This window comes from Lepidochelys kempii, chromosome 17, assembly GCF_965140265.1.
Source record: "Lepidochelys kempii isolate rLepKem1 chromosome 17, rLepKem1.hap2, whole genome shotgun sequence".
In the NCBI taxonomy this organism is placed as follows: domain Eukaryota; kingdom Metazoa; phylum Chordata; order Testudines; family Cheloniidae; genus Lepidochelys; species Lepidochelys kempii.
The window spans coordinates 3,179,540-3,201,739 of NC_133272.1; the positions used below are offsets into that span (position 1 = coordinate 3,179,540).

General features: G+C 46.0%; 1 protein-coding gene across 10 annotated transcripts in view; it reads left to right on the top strand.

The window, feature by feature from the left end:
- Nucleotides 1-22,200, top strand: part of SPECC1 (sperm antigen with calponin homology and coiled-coil domains 1) — a 171,952-nt gene that overhangs the window by 96,389 nt on the left and 53,363 nt on the right. For 8 of the 10 annotated variants that reach the window (XR_012155359.1, XM_073315156.1, XM_073315159.1 and 5 more), the window contains 4 exons: nt 2,321-2,528; nt 3,193-3,266; nt 5,695-5,873; nt 21,989-22,134. Coding sequence is in view for 9 of the 10 variants with exons in the window: in XM_073315156.1 (XP_073171257.1) it covers nt 2,321-2,528; nt 3,193-3,266; nt 5,695-5,873; nt 21,989-22,134 (607 nt within the window). In the remaining variant the exon portion in view is untranslated. Of the gene's footprint in view, nt 1-2,320; nt 2,529-3,192; nt 3,267-5,694; nt 5,874-10,061; nt 10,145-13,291; nt 18,337-21,988; nt 22,135-22,200 lie in introns of those variants that run through there. The other 2 variants (XM_073315163.1, XM_073315164.1) reach the window with 2 other exon arrangements.

Genomic DNA, 22,200 nt, shown 5'->3' on the forward strand with positions numbered 1-22,200 from the left:
CAGTTCACTGTGAGTACTCAAGATTTTAAATTTGAGTTACACTAGTTAGTTTTGATTGGATTCATAGGTCACATGATATTGGGTCTATTTTCTGATTGAGCAAACATAAATTTCTAGTATCAGGTTTCTGTACTCAAAGAGAACTAAATAACTGATGGTTAGTGAACAGCAAATTTTAAAGTCAGGCCGAATCATGTTGGTTTACCAAGTAGTGAATCAAATGACTGGTCCTACCAGTGTTACTGGCATGAGAACAAAGGGTCTTGCATCCACTGAAATCAATGGCGTCAAGTCAGTTGACTCAAAATAATGCAGGATCAAGCCCAAAATGAATTTTTGTAAAAACATTAATATAATATTGGGCCATCCTACTGAATTCAGATACGAAGTATCAGCTAGCACATTAGCAATTTTATATACTTTTGGCTAAAACTGAGTGTAATCTGTTTGAGGACTAAATCTTGCCTGGTAGAGAAACTGACTTGATGGTCTGATTGGTCATTTCCATTTTTAATTAGTATGGTCCTTTTCATGGAAGGGTCTTTGTTTGATTTTTACTGATGTGATTTCATCCAAGACAGTATGTCTCCTCTGCCTTTCAGGGGGCTTGGGTGTTGATAGATGAGGTAAAGGAATTTCAAGGGAAGAGTAATGTAGTGGTCCTGAATAGTATCCGGCAACATAGCAGTGGTGTAGCTAGAACCTTGCCATGCGGGTATTAACATATAGCCTGCTGATGTGGATCCCAGGTTGTCTATATATGACAATTGGTGGAGACAGAAAAGTCCTGTTAGATAACTGAGTCCATCACGCTGCAGGGCAGAAAATAGTGTCCCCTGTACTGCCCACCTCTTCTTGCCTGCCCCCTCACCCACCCCCCCAGTCATATATGCTGTTAAACTGTTATAAAGCTGACCCTAACTAACATTATTAGTGCAGTGTTTGGGATTCCAGAACAATTTTTTAAATGCCATGTCATGTGTGATGTTTCACAAAACCTGAAATCAAGCACTTATTTAATGGCTACAGAAACAATTTGTTTTAGAGCAGTTTTCCCTCTCCTAGTTCTGTAGTTTATAGCTTCTTCCCTTTACTTTCAGTCCCCAGCAATTCTAAATCATTACTGATTCCATTTTCTATCTAAGCCCAGGTGTTCAGAGTGTAGCTGCACTGTTGGGTGTCACAGAGTAAGTGTAACTGTCATGCAAGCCTCTGATTAATGTCTACCACTGCAGAGAGAGCACCAGTGTCCACCGTGGTTCCTGGCCAGGGGAGAACTATGGAGCTGAGTAGCTGGAGAGGAAGTGAGCGTTGCCAAAAAGCACCTCTATGGTTTGAGTGATTTAGGAAATCCAGATGTTCTTTCAGCTGGAGTAGGTGACCACAGCAAATGGAATATAGTAGGGGAGACTCCTAGTGCGTTGGCATGTTCGCTGAGGCTATGCTTTATGAAGAATAAATGAAAAACTGCTGAATGCTCCAACTCTGCACTAAATTTGTATTGCTTTTTTTCTTGCTTGGTTTTTAAACCACAAATTTCCTCCTTTTTACTCTTTCCTTCCATTGAATTAGGTTGTTTTGCCATTTGTGACACCCAGACAAGACCACAGGCTTCTCTAAGGCTTCCCTGTAGCCAAACTCTGCCAGTTCTGTCCACAGAACTGGCAGCATGTGCCTCGGTTTTCCAGAACCCTGTTTCCTACTCTGAGAGGCTTGCACTTTCCTTGTCCTTGGAAGCACTGCTGTTGATCTCTGTGTCTAAACTGACCAGCTGAACTGCAGTGCATTCACACCTTCAGTAATTCCAGGTACAGTATGTCTGGGAAGTGCATTTACCCTGGAGCTGCCAGAGCTACCACGTACATCCTGGCCATCCACTGCAAACGCCATAGAGAGGCAGCAGTGAAATGGTTAATGTAGACAAACAGGTCTGCTTCTAGGCCCAACTCTAGCTCTATCACTCTCGTAATGTGACATAGCAATGGAATGGCTAGGGGCTTTGACTTTCAAGAAGAGGCATTGCTCTATACCTTGGCTGCAGTGATTGATTTAGAATTGTAATTTCTCTCCCATCTAGCAGACTTAATTTCCTCTCCTGCCCCTTCCTGATATTACCTTTCTGCTGTGAAAAGAGTGTTGACAAAGCATAGCTCATGCACAGTTCCTGGAGCTCACTGTCAGGTGCGTTAGAACTCCTGAGTTTGTGCAGTGCCTAGAATATTGGGCCAATCCTGTTCAGTGCATGGAACATCCACTAAAGTCTGTCCTATTGTCAGTGAGCTGCCAGGGCAGACTTCCAGCTTTCTTTCCTTCCTTCCAGGTGGAGAAGGAATGTGGTCAGCTGAAGGAACTGTATGACCGACAGGCTGAACAGCTGAGCAGAAATAGCCTGAAGCTGCAGGAGAAAACTTCTGAGAATGAGTCTGAGATCAAAAACCTGAAGGAGACCATCTTTGAGCTGGAGGACCAGGTGGAGCAGCAACGTGCTATCAAACTGCACAACAACCAGCTCATCAGTGAACTGGAGAGTAGGTGGAGCAGGCCCAGAGCCAAGGCTGAGGCATATACTCGAGCAGTGTGGGGAAGGGAGGGTGTCTAGTAATTCCCACTTTGATCAGTCTCATCAATATAGACTGCAGTCTTCACAGGGCAGGGACTTGCTTCGTTTATTGTGTGTAAAACATTACACGTACGCGTGGCGCTGTAGAAATAATAGTAATGAAAATCTCCAAACTCTCTATCCTTCAGCTGAATGGAATATTGCCCATATCTAGATGTTGGCTTTTAAACTGGGTTTATTGTCTTTCTTTGTAAAGTATTTTGATATCTGGTGATATGGGCTATATAAGAGCTAGGAGGTGGTGGTGTTATGGGAATGGAAAAATGCCACCTGCTGGCATGAGTTGCACATCTCACTTTCTAAACTTTTTACCTAGAGTTGGGCACCCCAGTTAATATGTGATGTGTATACAGTCCTATAAGCTTCCATATCTGGGACAAAGCCCAGAAAATGGCTATTCAATTTAAGGCTGTTTCTGACTGTTAAATCCACTGTCTCATAGACAAAAGAGTTTGGTTCAGTAATGGCTTTTACCATGGGCATCATCAAGGGTGCTGATTCCCTCTACCTCACCCACTCTTCACCCTGGGCATCGTGTCTCTAATAGTTTTTCCCATCTTGACTATTTGCAGGTAATGTGATGAAGCTAGAAGAGCACAAACTGGATCTGGAGAGGCAGCTGAAGGGTCTGACTAAACAGATAAAGGTGATGGTCAGATTCCTCAGCGTTTTCACCTGACTGCTGGCTTTGGGCCAAACACCACATTTCATTTCAAAAGACCCATCTGCCAGCTCTCAAAATATCTTGAAAAAAGGCCTCTCCCACTCCCCCATTCACTCTCAGAGGAGTTTGACTTTCTCTTTGGCTGAGAGGGAAAATACAATCCAGGGCTGCTCTGATAGCAATGTTACTGCTAGGCTGGGCAGCACCTGGCAATACAGTTATTGTTTAGAGGCATCAGCCTCTTTGCAGATGCCATAAGCCTCTGCCAGACCAGGGTTAATAAGCCCACGTCTATATCTGATGCAGGCCTGTATGCAGTGATGTGCTGCCAAAATCTTAACAACGGGTTCCATCCTCTCCCCACGAGGGGGTTGTTGCCCACCCCTGCCCCATCCACCCCCCTTCCCTGTCCCCTGACTGCCCCCAGAACCGGGCAGGAGGGTCTCGTGGGCCACCGTAGTGGGTGCCCACCCCACCCCTAAGAGCCAGAGGCACCTGCCGGGGGGCGAGGTGGGGAGTCCCGGCAGTGCTTACCTGGGGCAGCTCCCAGGAAGAATCCGGCAGGTTCCTCTGGCTCCTAGGGGCGGGGGAGTGTAGCTAGGGGGGGAGCGGGGGAGCAGCTGCTCCCCCCCACTGATCACATCAAAAGTGGTGCCTTAGGTGCCAACTCCCTGGGTGCTCCGGGGCTGGAGCACCATGGGGAAAATTTGGTGGATGCAGAGCACTCATTGGCAGCTCCCCGCACCCAGCCCCAGCTCACCTCCGCTCCGCCTCCTCCCCGAACGCACTGCCCTGCTCTGCTTCTCCGCGCCCTTTCCCGCGAATCAGCTGTTGGGTGGGAAGCCGGGGAGAGCAGAGAAGCAGGCCGCAGCTTCACACTCAGGCCAAGCGTGGTGGAGGTGAGCTGGGGCGGGGACTGGTTCCCCTGCACACCCCCCCTCCGGGTTACGTGCTGCGGCGTGGATGGCCCTCCTCACGCCCCCCACCCCCATCCCAGCTCACCTCCGCCTCCCTGGGCCTGAGTGGGAAGCTGCCGCCTGCTTCTCAGCCTGCCCTAGCTTCCCGTGCGAACAGCTGATTGGCGGGAAGCCGGGGTGGGGGCCGAGAAGCAGAGCGGGGCGGTGCGTTCAGGGGAGGAGGCAGAGGCCAAGCGGAGGTGAGGTGAGCTGGGGCCGGGTGCGGGGTGGGGAGCTGCCGGTGGGTGCTCTGCACCCACCAAATTTTCCCCTTGGGTGCTCTAGGGCTGGAGCACCCGTGGAGTCGGCGCCTAAGGCACCACTTTTGGCCTGTTAAATTTCGAAGCCCTTTTAGAACCGGTTGTCCCTCACAGAACAACCGGTTCTAAAAGGGCTTCTAAATTTAACAACTGGTTCTAGCGAACCAGTGCGAACCGGCTCCAGCTCAACAGTGCCTCTACGTCCACGTGAAGCAACATTTAAGAGGCCCAGAAGATCTGCCTGTTACATTAGCATCTAAGAAACACATATACTACAAGCAAGTAATAATCCTTGGCACCTAGGTAGCATGTTACATTTCAAAGCTATGTACAAATATTAACTAATATACAGAGAAGAGTTTTTAAATAACTCTGCTACTGACCATCACAACAGGCAAAGGCCATTTGCTGCTGCTGATAGAACAAACTTGCTAAAGTTCTGTTACTGACCTAAAGATGACGTGTTTCTGTCCAAGTGTCTGTATTCCATATAAAAAACCATCCCAGGCCATCAGTCCACATGCAGATGTCCTACTGACATCACTAGGACATTTATGTTGAGATATGGTCCTTCGTCTCCAGCTGTGATTTCCAGAGTAAATATATGCACAAACCAAAAATGCTGGAACTGCCAACTTCACCTGATACCTTAATATCAGAGCATATCCTTTCTGCTTTATTCAATTCCTTTCCCCTCAAAGAAGGGGAAGCAGGTGTGGCAGTCAATGAGGGAGCTGAGGAATCGGTTGAGTTTCTTGTAATTTGCAGTGGTTTAGTCCAGGTCTCCAGGACACTTGTGCTTCTTTCTCCATGAACTTCCCCTGCTTTGGGATGGCCTATGCTGTATAGCTGATGATGGGACATGAAGCAGAAAGGAGCTCATCTTTCCACAGCAATATCTGCTCTCTAGTGCTATTGCAGCCCTAAGATTGTTAGATAAGTGGATAATGGTAATAAGTACTCTGATTTCCTTTTCAGATGGAAAAGGTAATACAAATTAGTGTCAGGTTTTTTTTTGGCAATCCTGTCATTACCAAATGGCACATATCTACTGCGACCTCAGTGTCATCATGAAACTCTGACATGCCACAAAAGTCATCAGTGATCACTGATAAAGTGATTTCCAATGTGTGATGTGTCCATCTCTAGTAGGGACATTCCTACTCAGCCCATATTTGTACTTGCCCTTTCTAGGAAGATACAGAGGAGTGGAGGCGTTTTCAAGCTGACCTGCAGACTGCAGTGGTGGTGGCCAATGATATCAAGTGTGAGGCTCAGCAGGAGCTGCGGGTGGTGAAGAGGAAGCTCCAGGAGGAAGAGGAGAAAAGTGCCAAGCTGCAGAAGGAGCTGGAGGAACTGCAGGGCAGCAGCAGGTCAGTCGCTCACAAGGGCCGGGTCCTTGTCTCTATGGCAGCAAATGTGCATGCAGGCGGTGCTTTGCCTCTAACTTTGCATTGACCCAGATGCGTATGTTGTCTGTTTTTAATCCCTCTGGTTGGTTTTGTCTTCTTTTAAGTTGTCTCTGGTTTTGTCTTTCTCGGGTGCTCTCCAGTTCCCTGAACTGGGCCATGAGTGCAGGCTTTGTAAGGGTTACCTAATGACTAGATGCCCTAAGGTTTGCAGTTGTTTGTGTGGATGACAATGATCTTTATACACAGATGAGTAGGATTAAATAAAGTGGTCACCAGTATTTATCCTGCAGCTTTGTCCTTTGGACTCTGTTGTGCAGTGTATTATTGCCTCCATAACTGACTGCACAGTTGGGTTAAGCCCCTTGCTGTTTTGCAATGACCCTAGGATGGCTCAACATATCTCATGGGATAAGCTGAAAATTAGCTACCTATGTTGAGATGAGAACCTGGGTTGCACTGTTGTGGGCAAAAATAGGGACTTGCTGGACCTTTGTGTTCTGCAAGTCCAGGACATACTGACTGAATGGTTGATGAGAATATTGGGAAATCCTCACCCTGGGCAGCAAGCCCTTGATTGGGATCCCCTCTCCTGACCCCCAGTTTTGAGCTTAGTGGAATGATCTGAGGCTGATCCCTCTGTGAAAGTTAAAATTAGTTCTGGGTGAAATGTTATGTTGTGAGAACATTTAGGGTACAGTTGGGATAGTCTGATGGGCTTCAGTGTTGCTAGATTCAAGTTAGTCCTTCACCCCAACCCTTGGATTATCACATGCACTTTAAAATAATCGAGAGAGATGCCACATGTTCTGTGAGCAGTATACACTGTGCTCACTCTGGAAGAGGTAACCACTTTGCACGTAAGGGCCAGGTGTGAGTTATACAGTAGGAGTTGGAACCAACTCAGGGCATTGTATCAGGGTCTTCATGCAGTGCAAGATATTTTGTGAAGCATCTTTCATTCCAAAAAGTTTTATAGTGCTAACTAGTACAATTACAGAACTGAATTGAAGGAACGTTGGAAATGAAAGGGTATAGGAAAGAGGGCTGAGATTTATAAAGAGGACAGTACCACATGCTCCTAATGCACTGGCACAGGCAGATTCAGAGCTGCAGAGGTTATATCTGTACAGAGCCAATGAAAAGAAAGCTGCACAGCTAACGGAGGTAGAGAAGGAAGTCACTTACCAAAAATATATACCAGGTTTTCCCTGCTTCCCTACACCTCCACTGAATCTCTCTTCCCCAATAAGTCCATGTAAACTGAATGTGGCAGCCATTGGAATACAGTGAGTTCTGCCAGTTCTTTCAGGGGTAATGCAGTGAAGCTTGTACTGCTCATATTGTCCTGATATTTACCATGCAATAGCTTCCGGAGTTGCCATTGCACAGAGGAGATGGGATGCGAGTGGCGAGGGATCAGGGCTGGCTTTGTTGGGGAGGGTGAATCACAATTCCTGCCTTACATGGGCAGAAATGTTTTTTAAAAGAATGTGTTTAAGATCCAAGTTCAGTAATGGGGTCCCTGATATGTGTGGAATGAAAAGCTACCAGCGAAAAAAAATTTAAAACAAAAGGAAGACAATCAAATTATCAGCCAAGATTCTCTGTGCTCTGTGTTTTCATTGCTAGTGTTAATGGCATCACAGATGCTGAGAGCAGGATGAGGAGCATAGCTCCCAGTTAAAGCTGGGTGAACAACTAATGTTTCAGTTCTCTGGAAGTTCTGAACAATGAAACAAAACATAAAACCAAAAAAACCCAGTTTCACTTTCACCAAAACAGAAAATTGATAAGTAGATCTCAACCAAAATTGTTATCAGATGAAATGTTCCGAAGCACTAGATTCACAGAATAGAGGAGAAAGAGATGGTGATGGTGGTGCTGTGTTCCTTATTGCCTTTAGCTCAATGGTAAGGGCACTCCCTTGGCCTGCGGGGGCCTGGGTTCAATTCCTCCTTCTGCCTGATATGAAGCAGGCTTTTGAATTTAGATCTCCCCCATTGCAAGGGAGTGTCCTAACCACTGGACTGTGGGATATTCTGGAGCTGGTCTCTCTCAGGCCTAATCTACACTTAAAATTTAGGCTGACATAGCTAAATCCCTGAGGGGTATGAAAAACTCCACTTCCTGATTGATGTAGTTATGCCAACCCTGACCCTGAGGGTAGACACAGCTAGGTGTCAATGCTTTTGTAGAGCTAGCTACTGTCGCTCAGGGAAGTGGGCCTACGCCAGTGGGAAAAACCCTTCCATCAGCACGGGCTGAGTCTACTATGGGGTTATGTCCGCATAACTCTGGCGCTGAAGGCATGCCGCTATACTCTCTCGCATGCTGATGCTGTTGTACTTTAATAGTCAGGACCAGAGAGGGAGAGGGAGAATCTCTCTGTACCTGGTTTTTATGGCACTCACCTGGGAGATGAGTGGCTCAAGTTCCTGCTCCAGTGACTATTGGATCATTTATACACAACAGTTTCAACAAGAGAGACCAAGGAGACCAGCGGTTCGGGCACTCTCTCCTGCAGAGCAGGAGACCCAAGTTCAGATCCCTGTTCCACATCAGGCAGAGTGAGCAATTGAACCTGGGTCCTCCGTATCCTAGCTGAGTGCCCTAACTGCTGGGCCAAAGCTTATAAGCTGGGCACTGCCCCACCACTTCCTCTTCCTCCTCCTCTGGCTGTTTCTGGAATGGTGTCTAAGGCCCCAAAATGAACATTTTGGCCAAAAACTATTTAGTGAATTCTTATCATATTTGCGTATAGTTTCAGATCAACTGAAACTGTATTTCTTAGTGAATAAACTATTTGATAAATTCTACCAGCTTCCTCTCCCTGGCCTACTTTAGACCTTAGTCTTGTTGTAACCGTGAGAGTCAAAGGAGGTCATGGAGGTACAGAGTCTTTCAGTTCCCATCTAAAGAAAAAAGTACTTTGAACGCAAAGGTAGGGTAGGAGAAGGCTTGTTGGTTTCAGAAGTAGGCCGTTATCTCCCACGGATTTGGAATGTGGCTGCATTGTTATAACTCTCAGGGTGAGGTGTATCAGAGCCTCAGTCAAGTATGCTCCTGTTAAAACCAGATCCCTGTAATTCATACATGCAAACATTTCCAGGAGGAGAGAGCGAGACAGGCTACCATGCCTGCTGTGGGAAAGATAGGAGCTTCCAGAGAAGGCAGGAAAAGAAATTTGAGTCTAAGCCAATTCCCCAATTACATGCTTTTAATTAAGAAGTCAATTCTGTGGTATGCTTCATATATATATATATATGGCTCTGTCTGTTCGCCTCTCTGTCTGTCTAGCTTCCTTGTTGTACTACTTTGGACATGAAACCTGAAATACATTCTGCAGTGGACAATGTAAATTTTCTTCAAAGGGCAGGTGCCAAGCTGCGATTCATATCTTCACTAGTGAAAGTTTCTGCATCTGTTACCCTCTTGGTGTAATAGATTTGAATGGGGATTACTCAGTGTCCCAGCATAGGTTGTTCTAGTCAGAATTGCAACACTGAATGGCATGTAGGAGCCAGAGAAGCCATTCTAAATCGGATCCTAAAACAGCTGGCAGTGAAATTTTAAAACATGTACTGACTCTTTATTAAACCAGTCCCTGAAGTCTGTGGGTCTACTGCTGCGAACTGGTGTTACATCCCAATTACCCTCACATTCCTTTGGCCACTGTCCATATCCAGCAACGCATCCTCTTTTACCTGAAATTCGTGGGGTGAACTCAGTATTGCTCCAGTCAAAGTCCCCAAGGGCCACTGGCCAGAACCAACACTGAATTCTATTCCATGAAGTGACTTGTAACACATGCTAGGCACTAGCAGAACCAGACTGGAGCATGTGACACGTTAACAAGATCTATAAAATATCTCTCACGTTAGTTAATGCTGAGCAGCTGTGCATTAAGCAGAATGTCAGACAATCCCCTGTGAAAGTTTCCTGTCTGATTTTAAGCTCCATTGGAGAAATGCACCTTCCAAAGAGTTTGGTGCTCAAAGGTTTTTTTGACAGTGTTGGAACCCACATCATAAACCAAACTGAAGCCAATTTACCTCCTAAGAGATCCTGGTCGTTTTAGTATTTGCCTGTGGCTGCCTGAGTTCCTCACTCCAGCTGAGTTTGGTTTCACCTTTACATTTTTCTAATCAGACAAAGTCATTTTTGGTTCAGGAACAGCCAAAGAACTTGCAGAAAATGCCCTGATGGGGTCATCAGAGTCCATCTGAATGAAGGTAAGAGCCTCTCAAAGGCGTCTTTAACACAGAGTAACTGTCTAATTCTGTGATTAAGAATGCTGGGAGGTGGGAAGGGCTTGACAATACTAAGGCAAAGAAATGGGGTGTGGAAGGGAGAAGTTCACTTAATACCCTGACCTGAAATAAATCTTAGTACTTGTCCTAAGAAATACCAACTGAAACATACAAGTCATAGGTTTGGATTGGAGCCTTTTCTGACATTCTAAATGCAGATTAATAGTTTTTCTCAGGCATAAAAAACACAAGTTTTACAATATACTGTTGTACAACTCTCTCTCATCCACTCAGAATGTCAGTTAGTGAAGGTCTAACTTCTGTTAGCTGCTTTATAATCAGAAATGTCAGCAATGGAAAAGACCTGCTAGATTGAATCCATAACACTCACAAAGGAAGCAAGGTGCTGTAGGAAGTACCTGAAGCCTGGTCTACACTAAGGGGGCGGGGGATTGATCTAAGATACGCAACTTCAAAGTCGACATATCTTAGATTGACTTAAATCACTTACTTCGCGTCCTCACGGCGTGGGATCGACGGCCGCCGCTCACCCGTCAACTCCGCTTCTGCCTCTCACCCTGGTGGAGTTCGGAGTCCACGGCAGAGCAATCGGGGATCGATTTATCGCATCTACACTAGACGTGATAAATCGATCCCCAATAGATCAATCACTACCAGCCGATCCGGTGGGTAGTGTAGATGTGGCCTTAGTTTAGTGCGGCCTGATTGACCTCCATACACACTGACATATTCTAGGCCTGGTCTGTTAATGCTGTGTCTAGCAGCAGTGTAGGGGTGAGACATCATTCTCTTCATCATGTTGGTGAAGTTACCCTGCCAGCCCACATGTCCTGCTGCCTGCACAATGGGGGGATGATACCATATGCCTCAAACCAATCCCATGAGGGAAACCTTTGGGCCAAGAGGACTATTCTGAAGACCAAACAGTTATTTCCACAATTAAAAGAGCCACTTTCTAGAACAAAAGAGATCTAATTAAGTGACTGAAAGGCAGGTGAAACTGAGAATCCTGTTCTCTCCCACTAATTTGCTTCTACCCTTCCTCCTGTAGCCATGTCTCAAGTGCCACAGCATGGCAGTGTTAAATGCACGATCTCCTGGAATTAAGCTTGTAATCTATGTGCATTAAACCTAATGTCAGTGTGTATGTGCTGATGTGCTGCTCCTTTGTGCCTGTGTTTTGCAGCTGTTCTGTCTTACAGAGGTTTGCTCAGATCACTCTGCTCTCACTTAAAATGAGAGAACGGGGAATTTTGGATGGGGCCAGGTTGAGCTGTTTAGTATACTCAGCTGCTCTCCAAGTGTTTTGGGGCCAAAATGAGATTATATCCCAGTCTTTTTGGTGTAAGAAACCTGAGGCCAGGTCCACCCTATAAACTGACATTGGTATAACTGCATCGCTTAGGGGGTGTGAAAAATCTACACCCCTGAGCGACGCAGCTATGCCAACATAGCACTGTCTCCACTGGGGGTTATACCAATGGGAGGGCTTCTCCTGTCGACATGGCTACTGCGTCTCAAGGAGGTGGATTATCTGCGCTGCCAGGAGAAGCTCTCCTGTCTGCATAGTAGCAGCTTCACTGAAGCGCTAAAGTGGTGCAGCTGCAATGTTTTAAGTGTAGACCTGCCCAGAAACAGAAGCCCTGACTGGAACAGAGACATTGCAGTGCCTGGGCAAGTTCCCGTACACAACTTGACTCAACAACGCAAACTGATTAGTAAAGGGAAAGCCAGGGAAATTCTCACATACACACCCTTTAAAATATGTTCCCTGGCTCTGAATGTTTCATTCCTTCAGCCAGGGGATGCATTTTTTGCAGTATCGTTAGCTAATCATGTCCTTGTGCAATATTTATCTTTATGTGATTCCTAAGATTAAGCAGATTCAAGAACTTTCTGTGACTTCCCGTTCATCTCCAGAATTTCACAGCTAAAGCACTGATTAATAGAAAGCAAGAGCGGTGAGACAAACTGACCCATCTCCCTAATGGGTATGCATCCCAGGGGCAAAGACAGCAGTTCATTGTGGTAGCTATCCCACTGTGCAACTGGCCACTGGGTGCTTTGGGAAGGGTTTGCAATGCCTCATTGGGCAGGCACAGAGTCACATGATGCAATTTTCCCAGTCCCATTGTTCCATGGGCATCCTACTGTATTGGCAGCTGCTTTTCAACTGAAATGTCGGGGGAGAGCGTGACAGGAAGTGTGTGTTTTTGGGGACAGAGTGTGTGTCAGCAAGCTGTCTTGTAAGTTCAGACAGCGGCAGGAAGCAACCAGTCCTGGGGGAAGGGGAAACCCCAACATCAGTCCCCGCTTCCCTCTCTGGGCTCTCTGCACAGCTATATATATCTACATAGAGAGCTCTCACACACACACACACACACACGCATGAGCATTGAGCATTCCACGTTAATAGTTTGCTTTAGCAGAGCTGTCACTAGAGGCATTGTGAGACCGCTCCAGAGGCCAATTACAGAACAGAAAGCAATCAAATGTCTACACTGGCAATAGAGCACTGGAACCTCTGCGCAAATAGCCTTACGGCTCTTGTCAAGGTGGGTTTTTTTACAGAGCTGCAACTCAGGAGTTTCTGCGCACAAAGTGGCTTGGAAGTGTGTATGCGTCTGCAGTTTGAGCGGACAAAGCTGCTTCACTGCGCAGAAACTTGCCAGTGTAGACCAGCCCTAACTTTTCTTTGTTTGATGCTCTGATCAATGCCCCAAGTCAGTAGTATCCTAAGTGAGCAGTGGGTGTATGTGTGGCAGTGCATAGAGGACATTACCTCCTCCTCAGTTTTCTGCACCATTTATCCTGTTCCGCCCCAAAGGAGATCTTTCCTACACCAGCATCTGTGCATTGAAGGAGACTGCATGAGGGGAAATGCCAGAGTATACCTGGTGGAGGGGCAGTCTCTTGAATGCCATATGGCAACTCAGTCTCTGCTAAGGAGGTAGTTGTAAGTTTGGTCCCAAACACATAATCAGTGCTCTGGCTGCTCCTTTGTTTAGTGGCAATGGGATGGTTTGGGTAAAACACTTACAACTGCACTTTTGAACTGTTGTATTGTTTTATATAACTCCTCCCCCATGTTTGTTTCTGTCTCCGCAGGTGCCCAATCTCTGCCAGTTAGCACAGTCCTGGAGAGATGCAAAGCCAGCCCTGATCTTGCCATGACAGGGACACCTCAGACAATGCCTTCAGCCTGAAAAGGGAAGTTTCAATTGGAAAAAGCACCTCAATCCAAAGAGCCAGATTATTACTTCCCTCAAAAAGCCCAGAGCACTACAAAGTGTGAATGCAATTCAGATACACCTTTCCCCATGAGCAGTAGCCTGACCCAAAGGAGCCTGGCCCTTTGATTTCAACAGGCTGCTCTCTTTTGAAGAATCTTTGAGGTGGAAACAGCTTTGAATCCATTTAAACCAATTGAAAAGAAATCTTAGAAACCAAAACTCTTGGGATTGATCACAGGGATTTGGGGACTGAACCTATCCATTGACTGTAGTGGGGGGTGGCTGCTTTTGCAATCATACATTTAAAAGTTTTGTAAAAAAGAGTTGTGTGTGGGTGTAGAGAGACAGGGTAAGTGAGACCTGGTCTACACTGGGGAGTGGGATTGATCTAAGGTACACAACTTCAGCTATGTGAATAACATAGCTGAAGTCGACGTACTTAGATCTACTTACCGTGGTGTCTTCACTGCGGTAAGTCAATGGCTGATGCTCTCCTGTCGACTCCACCTGCACCCTTCGCCCTGGTGGAGTATCAGAGTCGATGGGAGAGCACTCAACAGTCGATTTATCGTGTCTAGAATAGACACGATAAATTGATCCCCGCTGGATCGATTGCTGCCCATCCATCCGGTGGATAATGTAGACAAGCCCTGAGGTAATAGCTTTTCTAAGGGCATGGCTACACTGGAAACTTCAAAGCACTCCCGCGGCAGCGCTTTGAAGTGCGAGTGTGGTCGCGCACAAGCGCTGGGAGACAGCTCTCCCAGCGCTCCTGGTACTCCACCTCCGCGAGGGGATCAGCGCCGAGGGCTGGGAGAGAGCTCTCCCAGCGCTCCTGGTACTCCACCTCCGCGAGGGGATCAGCGCCGAGGGCTGGGAGAGAGCTCTCCCAGCGCTCCTGGTACTCCACCTCCGCGAGGGGATCAGCGCCGAGGGCTGGGAGAGAGCTCTCCCAGCGCTCCTGGTATTCCACCTCCGCGAGGGGATTAGCTCCCAGCGCTCTGAGCCTGTCCACACTAGCACTTTAAAGCGCTCTGACTTGCTGCGCTTAGGGGGGTGATTTTTCACAGCCCTGAGCCAGCAAGTTAGAGTGCTATAAAACGTTAAAGCGGCAAAGAGTCCTATGGCACCTTATAGACTAACAGACATATTGGAGCATAAGCTTTTGTGGGTGAATACTTCACATGCATCCGCCGAAGTGGGTATTCCCCCACGAAAGCTTATGCTCCAATGCGTCTGTTAGTCTGTAAGATGCCACAGGACTCTTTGCCACTTTTACAGATCCAGACTAACACGGCTACCTGTCTGATACATAAAATGTAAGTGTAGCCAAGCTCTTAGACCAACTTCAGTTGATGGGAGAGACAAGCTTTCGAGCTACTGACAGCTCTTCTTTAGATCTGGGAAAGGTACTTGGGGGTTGTCTACACTTGAAATGCTACTATGGTTCTCCTGTCAGTGTAGTTAATCCACTTCCTGGAAAGGCAGTAGCTAGGTTGTCTACACCAGTGGTTAAGTCACCTTACCTATCTCACTCAGGGGGGTGGATTTTTCAGACCCCTGAGTGACCATAGCTGGATCGACTTAACTTTTTGAGTGTAGACCTGACCTCAGAATGCTGCAGTTAAACAGGAGGTGGAACAGATTGTTTAGGGTAAGTCGTTAACACATGTTTTAAGGGACCATTCAAAGCGAAGTGACCAGTTAACACTTCTGCTGTCAAAGGACAAAAAAGGAGGATAGGTGGGTTGTACTAAGCCATATATCCAGAGTCTTTGGGCATGGCTACACTTGCAGATGTAGAGAGCTTTGAGTTAAACCAGCCTTCGGAGCGCAGTAGGGAAAGCGCTGCAGTCTATCTACACTGACAGCTTCAAGCACACTAGTGTGGCCACACTTGCGACGGCATTGGGCGCGATGCATTATGGGCCGCTATCTCAGCATGCAAGTGACTGCAACGTGCTTTTCAAATGGGGGGTGGAGTGTGACAGGGAGTGTGTTATGTGTATGTGGGGGGGGGAGAGTGGGGTTTTGGGGGGCTGAGAGCATGTCAGCATGCTGTCTTGTAAGTTCAGACAGCAGCAGACCCCTTCCTCCCCCCCCGACCCCCCGTCTCTCTCTCTCACACAGCATTCCACACTCATGGTTGCTTTGTTTCGGAGCAGATAAGCATGCTGGCTGTCAGAAACAGAGCTTTCAAAGGGCATATCCACATTCCTACAGTGATTCAAAAACAATGACAACAGTGGCCACTTGACTTAAGGGGATTATGGGACATTTCCGGAGGCTGATCAGAGTGCAGTAATGCAACACCTCGTCCACACTGGCGCCACAGTGCTCCAGCGGGGGCGCAGCAAACGTTATTCCACTTGCCGAGGTGGAGACCAGCAGCGCTGTAGCCGTGGAGTCAGAGCGCTCTACGTGCCTTGCCAGTGCGGACGGTTAGCGAGCTAGTGCGCCCGGGGCTTCTTTATTGCGCTGTAACTCGCAAGTGTAGCCAAACCCTTTATTCAGTCCGTGTTTTTTAGTGTCTAGCCAAAATATGAATTTAAGCTCCCAGGCTCATCTTTTGAAGGTGATGTGCAGGTTTCCTTTGAAGATGAGAATTTAGAGGTCAGATATGGAGTGATTACTTTGTGAAAAGTGTTTGCCCACGGGTGATACAGTGTTTTTATCATTTTGTGTGTGGGTGTATAAGGGCTTGTCTACACTGGCACTTTACAGTGCGGTATCTTTCTTGCTCAGGACTGTGAAAAAACACACCCCTGAGCGCTGCAAGTTTCAGTGCTGTAACGTGCTAGTGTAGACAGTGCACCAGCGCTGGGAGCTATTCCCTCATGGAGGTGGGTTTTTAGGGCACTGGGAGGAGCTCTCTCCCAGCGCTATGCCACGACTACACAAGCCATGTTAAAGCTTTAACGTTGCCAGTGAAGATATGCCCTAAGATGTAACATGTTATGCACACACATTATGTAAATATATATAATTTTATATGCATATCTATTTTCTAATGATTCCAGGATTTGCATGTGGGTGAGAGAGTCAAGTGTAGATTACATATGAAGATTAGGTTGCTGCTTATTCAGTATAAACTGCCTGGGTGTTTGAGGTTTTGGATGCAGCATTGACAATGGCCTCACCGCTAGGTGGCAGCAACTGACTCGTGTGGCACAGAAGTCTGAAAGAAGCTGGCTGCAGCATATCCTCCTGTAGATTTCTATTCTGCCAGATCAGGTGCAGCCACATCCATGGGATAAAAATTAGCTGCTTGTCCTGGACTGCAAGCAGAGGGATCCGAAGGAAAACAACAGATGTTCCCCTAAAGGAAAGTCGTTCCCATCCTCTTAACTCAGGTGAAGTATATGGTCAGGAGAATTTGCTTGTGTCCTTCCTAACAACTGAAGACACTGGGAAAGCTTTCCTGGATACCAAGGAGAAACTAAGACAATCAGAGATCACTCCCTTGTGGGACTGGAAGTTCACATTTTGGCCCTATGGTCTCCACTCCTCCTTTGGTTGAGAAGATCTAGCAGGGCCATGGCTTCTGGGCAGCAGATTCTATGAATGCTAAGAGCTCTCATGACTTTGGCATGACCCATGCCACTGTGCCATGTTCCATGCCACTGTGCCATGTTACATAACTGTACGCACACTTGTGTTGCCTCTCTTTATTATCTGTGCTGGCGATTGTTCAATGTTTTTTTATGTGTTTAAAAAAATACATGGAAGTGCAAAATAAATGTGTAATTGTCCAGAAGTGTCTGCTGCCTGCTCCTGGCCTCTTTTCTGTTCTGCGTATCAGCAGCTGTGTGTGCTTCTTCTTTGTCTCCCTTGCAACTGAGGAAGAGTCACGAGTCACTTTGTAACCACAATGCCAGGAACTGCAGCCACGGAAACCCTGAGATCTCTCAGGCAACAGAATAGTTACCCCCAACAGAGCTGCTCAGTCTTTTTCAAAAAGAAGGAACCGCGGGGTTCAGAAATGTACAAACAACACAGTCCCGCATTATTGCTGGTGCTTTCCCCAAACGTATGTAGCCTGCCTAGTCCCATAATCAACACACTAGCCACAGCAAGGTTGGCACCTTTCTGACTCGCTGTTATTTGTGTAATCCAGACCTGAAGAACAAAGACAGTGATCAGCTGTTGCCAGTGAGCTTTCCTCTAATGCTTCAACTATCTCACCCTCCTGGGGAATCAAGTGAAGTGATGTAAAACTGCTCATGTTCTAACTCCCCCACAGCTGAATAGCTCTGGCTTCCTTCTGGAGCTGCTGCACTCCAGCGGTGATAACTGTGTATAACATTTCATCCCATGTTTTCAAGCAATGCAATAGCAGTAGGTTGCATTTTGTTTAAATTTCCTCCTCTCTGTGCAAGAGCTTAGTTAATATGGCTCAGACTATCCAACCAGTCTTTTGTAAATGAATGTTGTGCTCTGGGGGTTGTTGTTTGGCTCTTAAGCTATGGCTTGGCATTAATCATGCTGGGTCATGTTCTCATGCCATCTTTCTGAATTCGTTTGCTCTTGTGAGTTGCACTTCTACCTCCTTAAACTTAAAGGCTTGAAAAGTCTGTGATTTCTGTTTGCCAACTACGGTTTGGAGTATTATTATTTATATTACTGTTTCGCCTAGCAGTCCCAGACAGGGATCAGGACCCCATTGTGCTAGGCCCTGCACAAACACTGAACAAAAACACAATCCCTGCCCCAAAGATGCTACAGTCGAAGTGTAAGACAAGATGGATACAGGCGGATGGGGGAGTACAAGGAAACAATGAGACAGTATTGGTCAGCATGCTAGGCAATGGTCTCTGCACACCAACAGCCTAATAATTGTAGACATCCCTGGAAACGGGAGTTTTGAGGAGGGATCTGAAGAAGGGCAATGAAGTGTCTTTGTGGGTGTTTATACAGAGCTCTTTCCAAGCAGGAGGGGAGTGTGGGAGAAAGCACAAAGGTGCTTTTTGAAAATGTAACAAGTGAGGGATTGATGCTGACATCATAAACTAATCAGAGGGAGGAAATGACCTCTCCATACTGAATAAGAGATTATAGGAGCCTGTCTCTCTCTTTCTCTCCCCCCCCTTTATTAATTTTGTTTTCAAAACTGAAAAGCAGTGAGCAAGTCAAACCAGGATGGCCTGGGTGACGTGGTAAGAGAAAGTCAGTCCCAAGTACGAAAATATCACCATGGTGAGATTTCCAGCTGGGGAGACCTCACCATCTCAGCATGGTGATATTTAGTCATCCCAGAAACCTATTTCAGGGCATGTTTAGAGGCTAAGATCACAGAAAGTGTTCAAACAAAATCAGGCCAGGTGGCAGCTTAGATATTAGTGTCTCAGCATTTACCCAGTTGAAATGATAGTGTATCTGAGGTGTGATGTCTCAGCAAACTTCCTGGGATATGAGCCTTGGGATAATGTATTTCATATTTAATCTCATTCTGGAAATGTTTATGCAACCAGAAGATCCCCTGAGGTGAGCTAGTGAATGAGAACTTTAGCCCTGCTCTGACTTGCATCCCGATCCATGAGATAAGGCTTAGGCAAGCCACTAGGGCTCTCCTGCTGATGGCCCTCACCCCTTAACATGTGTTCATCACTTCATATGTTTCCTTTTTCCTCTGGGTAGAATCTACAGCAAGCTCCCATAGCTCAGATGGGGCTTTGGCTCACTGAGCCATACCCTTGGCTTGGCTTTACCCTCAAGCTTTATTAACTTGCCCAGAGCTGTGTACACAAACTGCACAAACCTTACGTTCTCTTTCTACCTTGGAGATCATGCAGGCACTGCATAATGGTCTCGTTCATTATTTCCTTACAGAGAAATGTATTGAAATGGTTGGTTGACCCATTCCTACTAGGCATCCTTCAGCGGAAGTCCATGCTTTCCCCCATGTTTCATTAGCTGCAGGACTCCTTTTAGCCTTTGTGTTTTCTTACAAATGAAGTCCAGATGCTGCTGTTGACTTGGTGGTGGTGTTTAATGAAGCCATGAGGAGCCTGGGGGTGGGAGAGCATTTAGGGCTAATCATCAAAACACTGGATCTCTCAGAGCTCAGTGAATCTCATCTAGCTTTTCCTTTCCTCCTCCTTGGATTAGTTGGAAAATGGAATGAAATGGCTTTTCTCAAGCCATCTGCCTCCGCAGGCTCCTCCTGGCTCACAGGAAGCCTGAATGAATTAGCAAAGAAGTAGCCAGTGTCTGCTTACAGACAGCACCTCCTTGAGCATGGCCAGAAATAGAAGCATGAATCATTCTTTTTGGTGTCATTCATTGACACCCCCTAACTCCCTTGCATTTTGTAGAAACAACTCTGATGCCAAAAGGAAAATAAAATAAAAAGATTGACCCCTATTTTTAGCCCAGCAGGAATCGTGCAGCCCTGTAGGCACTTTCTCCAGGGAGTTCTGGCTCCATTCTTGTGCTGAATTCATAGCTCTTTTCTTGTTTGCATAGCTCTCTATTGCCAGGCCGTTTCTTCAATGGGGGAAGCAGTGGTGCCCTGGGACCTGCAGATCAGTCTGCTTAGATTCAACAGCTAGTAAATCATGAAAACAATATAATAGAGACTCTGTTTGTAAATAACTGGCCTCAACCCTCTCAGCCAGCTTTGCTAAAATATAAGTTAGTTGTCTGAGGTCAAAGCTGGTCTGGGGGGTGGGGCTGCCAAGAATGTATAGTCAGCTCCTGGGCAACCCCCAATTAGATGAATAGATTATAAAACCAGAAGAGGCTATTTTTATCATCTAGTTTGGCCTCCTGCATAACACAAACCATAGGACTTCCTTGGATTAATTTCTGTTTCAAGTCCAATAGCTGTGGTTGAACTGAAGCGTATCTTTTAGAAAAACATCCAGTCTTGGTTTAAAATCTACAGTGATAGAGACTCTATCACAGCCATTGATAGGTTGTTCCAATAGGCAGTTACCCCCACTGTTTAAAAAACAAAAAAAGGAAAAATTATGCCTTTCTCGTCTGTCTAGCTTTAACTTCCAACCATTGGATCTTGTTATAACTGTGTCTGCTAGACTGAAGAGCCTTCTATTGTCATATTTCTGTACCCCATGTAGATGAACAAATCAACCTGTAACCTTCTCTTTGATAAGATAAGTAGATTGAGTTCCTTGAGTGTCTCACTATAAGGCACTTTAATCATTCTCTTGGCTATTCTCTGAACCCTCTCCAGTTTATCAACATCCTTTTGAATTGTGGACACTAGAACAGAACACAATTTTCCAGTAGCAGTCACACCTGTGGCAAACACAGAGGTAAAATAACCTCTTAACTCCTACTTAATATTCCCCTGTTTATATTTCCACGGATCACATTTTTCCTTTTAGCCACAGCATTGCACTGGTAGCTCATGTTCAGCTGATTATTGACCATGATTGCCAAGTCTTTCTCAGAGTCACTGCTTTTCAGGATAGAGTTCCTCCATCCTGTAAGTACCAGCTTACCAAGTGATCCAGATTGCTCTATATCTCTGACCTGTCCTCTTCATTATTGACCATTCTCTCTGTCTTTGTGTCATCTGCAAGCTTTGTCAGTAATGATTTTGTTTTCTGTGAGGTCATTCGTAAAAGTGTCAAATAGTATAGGGCCACGGGATCCGCACGGGACCTCTCTAAAAACATACCTACTTGAGGATGATTCCCAATTTACAATTACATTTTTGAGACATATCAGCCAGGTTTTAATACATTTAATGGTGATTTTGTTTTATTCTGGTTTCTTAATTAAAATATTGTCTGGTACAAAGTCACATGCCTTACAGAAGTATGTGTAGTATTACATCAACACTTTTACCTTTATGAACCAAACTTATAATCTCATCAAAAAAGACATCTATTTCCCATAATGCATGTTGATTGCCATTAATTATATAACACTCCTTTAATTCTTTATTAATCGAGTTCCATATCCGCCACTCCATTATGTTGCTCGTTTGAAAGAGGACTAGTTAATTGGCAACATTTCGGGGAATGGTATCTTTGGATGTACGTTGGGATCGTGGGGGTGAACAAGACAGAAAAGGACATATTTGTTGAAGGTTTTTCAGAAGGGGGCAGGGGGAGTTCAGTCCTGGGTCTTTAAGGCCTATGAAGCCCACCAGACATGGAGGTTGCTAGGCAGTTGCTAGGCCACAACAGCCTGATATCCTTTCCATATGGGAAGGACCCAAAATTAGCATCTATAGGTGAGGATATGAGGACTCGAGAAAGGTAGTCATGAGTATAGAGCTTTCAACACAGGACTGAATGTCCGGAAATTCCAACTTCGTCACTGACTTACTGTGACCCAGGGCAAGTCACAACTTCTCTGTACCTTGGATTCCTTACCTGTGAATGGGGATGATATTTCTTGACCTCCTAGGGTGGGTTGTGAGGCTTATTGCTGTGTGCTTTGAAGAAGAAAAGAGCCTAAGCATTATTGTAATGGGAGAGTACATGATGGGGGCCTTACAGGAGACGGGACTTGTGCCTTCAGAAGTTGCTTTCTGTAGAGTGAATATTTTCTTGTGCTTCCTGTTGCCTCTGACTTTGTTCTGGTTTCTACTGTTCAGGCTGACAACTGAGGAGGTGAATTCTGTAGAAGCAGATACCACCAACCGCTGGCAAGGAGTCTATGTCAGCAGGGCATCACCCACTCCCTCAGAGTCTGCAGCTACTGTCAAGTCACTCATCAAGTCATTTGACTTGGGATGCTCAGGTACTCCTGTCCTGCACTCTGGGATAGGAGTAGTTTTCTTTTTTTCATTAAAATTTCAAATAGTTA